A 9,020-nucleotide genomic window follows, 5' to 3' on the forward strand; every position below is an offset into this window, starting at 1 on the left:
ATTCGACGGAAGGATGTAGGAAGCATGTCGGCCTTACACTTTCATGATATGGCGCTTTGTATCGCGAAGCCATCGACAAGAGTTCCGTCGGCGAGTGCCGCCACGAATATATGGGCGGTGTAAAGCAGACCAGTAAACAGCTACATACCGTTTTATACGAAAGTCCCAAAAATGGAGGCGAAAATTACTTTTTTGCGGATTGGAAATATCAACAATAAATTCTTACTTATTATACAACGCAAACCAGAAGAAAAAGAATAAAAACAAAATAACGCATTTGCAATTCGTACGTCGCTTGATGGGTCAATTAATTGGGCATTTTCGTGACGCCGACCTCAAGAATACTTCATCATCTTCTGGAACAGCAGAAAGACTAAACGGCCTTTTACATGTCATTCGGCGAGATGACACAGAAGGAAGTAAAGATCGTGTGGTATGTTGTACACGGAAAATCAAAGGTAGAAGAAGAGAATCGATGTACTATTATGCCACTCGTTTGGTTAAACCGGCCCTGCATACACGCAATTGCTTCGAAAAATACCACACCGTGCAAGTATATGAAAGGAGTCATAAACGTAGCAAAAGTAAGTATCTTTTCCTGGATTTTGACAGAAAAATTCTGTTATATTCAAACAAAGTCCTAGTTTTTATTACGCAAATGTTTTTTCGCATAGAATTAACACCAATGAATAAACGGATAACAGAAGAATTAAACGAAGTGGAACTAGTACAGTGCATAAAAGTACTATTGAAACCAAGCGAAAACATGAAAAGATCGAATTCCGTACCCGGATTACCTATAGAAATCATGTCTATAGAAATCATCTAAAGCACAAAAGATAAAAACAAGAAAAAGGATAGTAACACGGGGAACCAATCATCCTACAAAGAATTAGTACATTAAAATAAAAGATCAAACGCAACGGTGAAAAATTACTAGCGTTGCTGGAAAAGAAAAAGAAGAGCAGAATAACAGAGGAACAACGAGAGTGAATACGAAATTAGAAAAGCTTTCCACAACTTCATAAGAAACTACTGGAAATGTAGAATGGAAAACATATCCAAATAAAAACCCAAAGAACCTTCACCATCGATTAACTGCGTCTTCCGCCCAAAAAACCACAACATAAGTGATATACTCTGACACAACCAGAACGGATACAAATAGGAACTCATGAAAGCCGACATGTACCGTCACACAATTCGACGAAGACAATAAGATAATCATTATCGAAAACCATGAGATACTAAACATACTAACATAGAGAAATAACATTTATTGTCTGGATGGTTATAAAGTATAAGGAGAAAGCTTAGGATATTGGCAAAGACGACTGAACTCCAACTGAAATATTCAGCATATACCGAATGGGAAAAACGGTCAGAGTCTACTTGGGGGTACGTGACTGCTGGGCCGCATGGGTACGCTCCGCGTTACATAGACGAAACCTTGAGTATCTCCAAATAAAGGGCCTAAAAAGGCTAATTTGGGAAGTCATAAACTAATCGTCTATACTAAGAGCACGCATTGAAACAGTCCACACACAAAATAGCCACATAAGAATATATCAAGTAACCAGCATAATCGCACAAACAACGAACAAACTGACGCAACGCATACTAAGTTGACAATCCAGATTTAATTCTATCTGACATTTCCACAAATTAAAATAAGTTAGATCTAACCTTCAAAAATGAACAATAAAAAAAATTATCGAATTTGGTAACATTGATTTAAAAGAACCTACCTACTATATTTACGCACATTTCACACATCTACTCCTGCAGCATAATATTTAACAATTGCTTAAATGTCAACTATTTCTCCATTCTGGAAAACAAGAAAGGCAGTAGCATTAAAAAAAGAAGGAAAAGCAACAGTGATTCTGTCAGCTATACCGATGAATTAGACTCTTACTCAACATTTATAAAGTATCCGAATCTATGATAAATAACACTATATACATTGAAAATAACCTAATTCCGGGCACCCAATTTGGCTTCAAATTTAAACATTCAACGATACATGCAATTACAAAATTCATCATATATCTCTTGGGCAAGAGACGAGAGTGATTGCGTCGAAGCGGTGTTCATAGATTTAGAGAGGGCATTCAACACATTCTGGCTGGATTTCTTTCCTTAAGCTCGAAAAAGAGAGCTTCCACACCACGTAATAAAAATAATTTGGAAATCACAAATTAATATAAGCGAATTCAAAACAATTCTGTTCGGGCCGTACATTTCCAAAATATCAGATGCAAAAAGCAATTCCGCCTACACGATATCTACGATACAATAGCAACATATCCATCCCTCACAAAAAAGTCGTTTGCTATTTAGATATACATTCGGATTTCAAATCGAACAAACACACGAATCTACTGCAAACAACTAAATAATAAAGTAAAAATATTCTGCTGCAAACTTCTAATAAAGCTGATCCAGATGTACGGTTGCCCGATTTGATTTAAACAGAAAAGCCAAATTGGTTCAAATGTAAGTGTCTGAGATCATCCTCAATACATATTTAACCATTATATACCATTTATAGGTTTTAGATATTTTTAGTACAGTAATATCGAATAACAAAACTAGTTACTTCAGCAAACGCTCATACCACATTGAGTACACTCGTTCTCGCATTCTTCTCCTGAAGAAAGGAATAACAATATTGTAGAAAAGTGTCACTTTTGTAGCGACTTAAATTCAATCATTAACTGAAATGTTAAAAATATAAATCCGACACAAAATATTGTATGGCTACGTCATACCGTCGCGTAACGGTACTTTTGCCAAAACCACATTCCAACTGAAATTCTTTCTTTATTAAGAATATATACGTGTAATATGTATTTTCTCGGGCAATAAATGTTATATATATGTGTGGGGTTCACATTATGACTAGAGTTAGGGGCGTGAAACGAATCTTCATTTGGATTAGACATTATTGCTATGCAATATTTACTACTGCAAATAGGATTATTACAGCATTTGACAAGTAACCGTGGTAATTAGATACTCGAGAAGCCAATGACAATGATCCTAGGTTCAATAACGAATCCGCGGTCAGCGGGATAACAAAATGCCCTTTTTTTTCAAAGTCCAAGTTCTACTCAACTTGCTTGTCTACGCTACAAGTATTACTAAAATAACTATTTGTTAAAAAGTAGAATATTCACCGAGCGTAAAGACGCTATGTAACTCGCTGATGTGACCTCACGAGAGAATAACTTTCCGTCGTGATGATGCTGCAGAGGAAAACTATGATGGGGTGTGTCGCAGAACATGAGATCATCGGATTCGCGGAGAGATGCCTTCGTCCGGAAAGTGAGGGAAAGTGACGTTGAGAGAAAGTTGCTAGCAGGAAACATCGTTCGTGAGAAACATAGATTTCCCCTATCTTTTCGTAGTTGGGACAAAAACTGTTTGTCTGTTTGAAGGACCTTAGTTAACTATATCTTGAGATTTATAACGGGTCCTCAGGCTAGCTGAACATGTACTGTGGAGATGAAGAGGATCTGCATGTCGTGATCCACGAACAGCAACGGTTGGAATGTTTACTGTCGAGTGCCACTACAACTATTTTTTTTTTGTTGAGGTTATTTGATGTATAAACAGAGAAAGTCGTGAATAAATTGTAAGGTAGATAATATATTTTCATACAGAAGTGTAATTATAAGTAAGAATACAATTTGAACTGGTCCAAATCCGCACGCTAGCAGTGTTACCCTATAACTGAAAACTCCGAAGCCAACGTCGCCTGTCTACTGTTTAAGGTCTGTCTTCGTCGCTGTCTTTTGTCTATACGCTCTCGATGGTTTCAGTACTTGAGAAAACTAAAAAGACCAGATGTAGAGTTTTCCTGGAAGTAATGACCACTTCAACACTTTTTGGCGAGAGCTACACGATTACTCCATACCTTTGTTAGACAAAACGTTGATTCCTTGACCGCGGCTACGTTCGGCGACTGGTTGTCGCCTCGAGCCGAAGCTCATTGTCACATATCTCGAGAAAATACAATCGGATTGAATGACGATAATTGCTTAATTACGGCTATGGTAGAATCTAGGTTACAGTGTTAAGGGATCTTCCCAAAGTTCCAAAGGGAAGGTTCCGGTGTCCTTTCATCTCCGACATATAGAAATATAAATAACACTCGTTCTCGTCCATTTACGGAAGTCAAGCAGCGCTATGGATAGTACTTAGATAGATTACACCAAATAATAGTTATAATTTAGAACATGTTACGTAACAAACAATTTTACGTAACAGCCAGAACAGTTTAAACAAAGTATCTAAAATCAAAGACGACCCATAACAAGAAGCCGTGAACTCCCCCATTTTATTTAATTTATAGCGATGTAAATTGTAGCGCAAATAGCGATAAAAATAAAGAAGCGATAATATTCGCGAATGACCTACTAATATGCGCGAGAGACAATAAAGCTTTAAAATCCGAAAGCCATCTACAACAAATATTCGACAAAATGCATGGCTATTTATGGACAGTAGAAATTAATATAAGCAAGTGAAAGACAATTTTATTTTAGCTGTACACCTCTGAAATATTAGGGACAAAATACGATGTACGCAGATATGTCAAGAAATTTCTCTTATACGACAGCAACAATAACAACCAGCCAATGTTTCGCGCAATGGAAACACGAATTGAAGACTAAGTTGAAAAACACGATTTCAAACTACTTGCTCAGGCTGTTGTTTTAGAATCATCTCGTTATCAGACCAACAGTTGCAGAATAATCACTGAGCAGACGTAAATGAAATTGATAAATAACGAATTCTTTGCAATAATAATACTTAACAATGAACAAAAAGGAGACATTTTGCAAACGGGACCAGTCAATGGACTACTCTTAAAAGATGCAAAAGGTTTCATCTCGATAGCTCGATCCAATCCAGAATAACTGATGAATCTGTATACATAAAAATTGGATTTTTGTAAAAAAAAATAGTTTACAAAAAAGAAATGGAAAAATATTTTATATCTGAACCAACGGAAAATTATGTCTTACAAGGAGCAAAAAGTGTCATTCCGATTGATCAAGCCGTTTCCGAAAAATCGGTAAACATAACAAAAAGATAAATATACATGTCGAATTGAGACATTTTCCACCTTTTCCAATGTCGATGTCATGAAATGTAAACCTTTTTTCGCATTTCTAGCAACAACTTCTAAGTCAGTACTGTGTACTAAAATAGCATCTAATATATTTGATAATATAATTGATTAGTTTCAATTCCATTCTTTTTAAACAAAAAATGCTATTGGTTATTTCCAATTACTGAGTAAATCGCTTGTCATGAAAAACTGCGCACTACTTGTTTTCCTGCAAAATTCGAAATCCTCAAAACCTTCAATAATTTGTTCATTTCAGTGGAAACTAAAATATCTCTTTATTGACATTTTTTCGTATAGAAGAACAGAGTTCCCGTCAAAATCATTTTTTCGCTACTTTCATTCTTAATGAATCAAACAAATTTCGACATGTACCTAACCAAGTATTAATTACACCGAATCAATGAATGATTATGCCAGGACTTGAAATATTAAACTTGCGAGTATCACGAATTTCTACTCAGAGAAGGTGAAACGTAATATGGCGTTAGAAAAACACTATTCGTCTGCCAGGAAGAGATAACTGCATCGGTATAAACATTAAACTGAAACCACAGATTCTACACGCGTTTGCCTTTTTCAGGCATACATCACTAATGTTACTGAAGATAAATTCTCGCCTACGCTTTCTAATGCTTTACGCTTCACTCACTCTCTCGTTGTCCTTACTTGAATACAAACAAAGAATAGTATTCTTCCCTAATCTTCCAGAAGAACAAAAATGATTTTTAATAGCGATACGTTACAATTTATAATCGTACGTCTATTACAACCTGTTGTTTTTATTTTAAAACAAACAGAAATACATACCTTATCCAAACATCAACGATATTTTATCAACAAGTGACGGTTATTATATCAACTGAAATTTTGTGGTATATTTACTTAACACGCAAAATAACAAGTCATCTGGTGGCACCAATTGATATCTACTTTTATTTTATGCATTTCATAGTAAAAGATCATTCGCATTTGTATATTAACCCAAATATAATATAATCTTAAACCTAAATTTACTAATTGTGGATATTTATTGACAGATAGTAATTTAAAAATTCATATCCATACTCATTCCTATTTTGCACATTTTTTTGTTTTGAGAGGAGAGGAGAATGCAGTTACGCATAACTAGGTACGTTAGCGCGCGCCTGGATTATGCGGGACTTGGCAAGATGATAGCACCTCTACCCACCAAAAAACCCCTCCTCTGTCTCTCTCCTCTATCGGTACAAGAACCAACCCTGGAACCACCTCTCGGCATTACTTCAGGGTTGGTCTTCTTACTGAGTGTACCTCTCATCTTATTATGATCTTCTTCTAGTTAATCCTCTCCTTCTTCTCTCCGTGTTCCTCTCCTTATCTTGTCTACCTGATTGAGCTATCATTTTCTTTCGGCAAAGCCCTTGGAATCTAGCCCAGTTCTCCTCGCTATTGACGACCACGTCGATTACGTTATTGGTTGCCAGTATTTCGCCTACGTAATTATCCAACAACGTACTTCCATTGTCCCATCTGGGGCAATTGAACAACGCATGCTCTGCATCTTCACCTTCGACATCACAATCCCAGCATCTTGGGTGTGTCTCTTTCCTAATCGTTCTCTATTAAAAATGCAGGCGTCGTCAATCAGCTTTCTGGTCCAATTATCCTCTCTGCAGTAGAGCTACTCTTCCCTTCATCTTTTATTCGATCACTATCGACATCTTCGGAATGTTATTGTTTTTCCGTATTGCTAGGGCTTTGACACATATCGGTGTGGCATAAAGCACCACCGACTCCCGCACTCCGTAATAGTTTCCTAACTGAGTCGATGGGCCCATTGACGTTCGGCAACGATGTCCTAATCGCTCCTATTAGGGTATCAACCATGACACACACCTTTCCTAGATGTAATGAGAATTTTCTATTATTGTCCTATTGCACCCCAAGATACCTAACCTTCTATTTAGTCATCAACAGGTACTTGCCCATATTGACGTCCTTGACCTTGTGATACGATTTCCGGTAAGTAGAATCACCTCCGTCTTGTCTTGAGCTAATTTCAATCCAGTTTCGGTACACCACCAATTCTTCCGCTACTTCAATATCGGGCCTACCACCAATCGTGGGACTCCTCTGAATTTTCCTACTAGGCTTAAAGGGATCACCTTCCTCGTCCCCCCTAATCCTCGGTGCAACCGATATGGTGACGTTGTGACTTATTCTGATGTCCGACACTATCCTTGGGTTTTCAATACTAACCGCCAACCTCTTGCTGTTCGCCTTTGCCCCAGTCGCTGCTACTGTACAAGGGGCTGCCTGGGGTTCCACCTCCTAGCCAAAACCGTTCGAATGTATCCAATCATAACCGAAAGAACTCGCCAAGTCGTCAACAAAGAGCCAGTATAATAGAAATAAAACATATATAACGAATAAATAAATAAATAAGTATCTAGGAGCAATACATAGTAATATCCTCATAATTAAATATTATCTTAGAAATTTCTACACAGCTACAATAAACTAAATCTATCAAGCTAAATTTATATAACGCTAAAATAAACTAAATATATCAAGCTAACGCCTGCGCTTCAATAAGAGGCCTGATGATACATACGCAGATCACCGCATGTATAAATAGATAATATAGTAATAAATAAATAAACAATCAGCTAACTAAATAAATAAATAAATGAATAATAACTAAATAATAAATAAACCAACATAACTAATAATAAATATTAATAATAAATAAGTAAATAAATAAATAATATCAAAACAAATAAATAATAAATAATCAACCAATAGTTAAATAAATAAATAAATAAACGAGTAAAGTAAATAAATAATATATATAAGAAACGCATATACCTGCATTCCCCAACCCACACGACGCCTCGTAACTCAAATAAAGCCTCCACGTACGCAGCACCCTTCATACTCATTTATTCTTATTTATTCACCAAGGAAGTTTGGCTCGAGTGGCAAAATAAATAAAATAAATAAAATAAATAAAATAAACGATATATAACTAGAACTCTGGTCGACCCGACTTTATTTCTTCATAATAGGAACTTAAGTCGAGCCGGCCGTACATACCCTAGTGTGCTGCCCGTAAGGTGGCGACGCCACACATCGACGCGACAAACCACCTCGCCTGCGCATCGTTCGGCACCACGCGTACGTCCTGCCACTACCATTACAATAATGGCGTCAAATCTATCCACGTGCGCGTCTCGATATTAAAGAAAATCGCGTATTTCTTGTATCTCACGTTGTCGCGCAATGCGAGTGCTACATCACATCCAGTAATACTCAATAACAATTCTTACCCGCTAGTATAAACTCTACGGCGAATACAATCCTCTCCACGCCACGCAGGTGCTCGCCGAGCCCCTGTTTGCCAGCAGGAGCCCGCGACCCGCTGCCCAATCGGTAAGCGTCCGTCCCCGAGAGTTGGTCCTGGGATTTCCCCATTGCATCGAGTGGGCATTGAAGTCCCAGAGGACGAGTACCTTGCGGGGGAGGCATCTTCCGACGCACTCGCCGACCCGTTCCAGGAAGTCCCTGTACGCAGCCAGGTCGATGTTGGGGGAGTCGTATACCGCTACCACCATTACTCCACTCCCGTATGGTCTGGAAGAGCAGATCTTGCGCCCTTCTCGACCTACAGAGATTGCATTGGAGGAGGCGCTTGAACTACTCGGTCACCTCTATGGCCTCCTCCCGACCATCTGCCGCTGCTGCTTTGGCGGTTCTCCCTGGTGTCCTTTCCGCAGCTGCTGGCTCGCGGATTGGTCTCCTCCTCTTGACTTTCGGGGGGGGGGCATTCCGCACCGCCCATCCTGTGATTGGCGGGCGTCCCGAGCGACTCGCACAGGGAGCACTTGGGAGCAAAGGC

At 38.3% G+C, this 9,020-nt stretch overlaps 1 protein-coding gene across 1 annotated transcript; it reads left to right on the forward strand.

The window, feature by feature from the left end:
• The first annotated feature begins 202 nt into the window (after positions 1-202).
• On the forward strand, positions 203-1,014 carry LOC117240844. Its single transcript, XM_033506866.1, has 2 exons — positions 203-584; positions 675-1,014. Exons 1-2 carry the CDS (start codon positions 299-301, stop codon positions 827-829), a joined length of 441 nt encoding a protein of 146 aa, XP_033362757.1. The 5' UTR covers positions 203-298; the 3' UTR covers positions 830-1,014.
• The last annotated feature ends 8,006 nt before the right edge of the window (positions 1,015-9,020 follow it).

The sequence above is a fragment of the Bombus vosnesenskii genome, unplaced genomic scaffold (genome assembly GCF_011952255.1).
Source record: "Bombus vosnesenskii isolate JDL3184/JDL3185 unplaced genomic scaffold, Bvos_JDL3184-5_v1.1 scf7180000014990, whole genome shotgun sequence".
NCBI lineage: Eukaryota > Metazoa > Arthropoda > Insecta > Hymenoptera > Apidae > Bombus > Bombus vosnesenskii.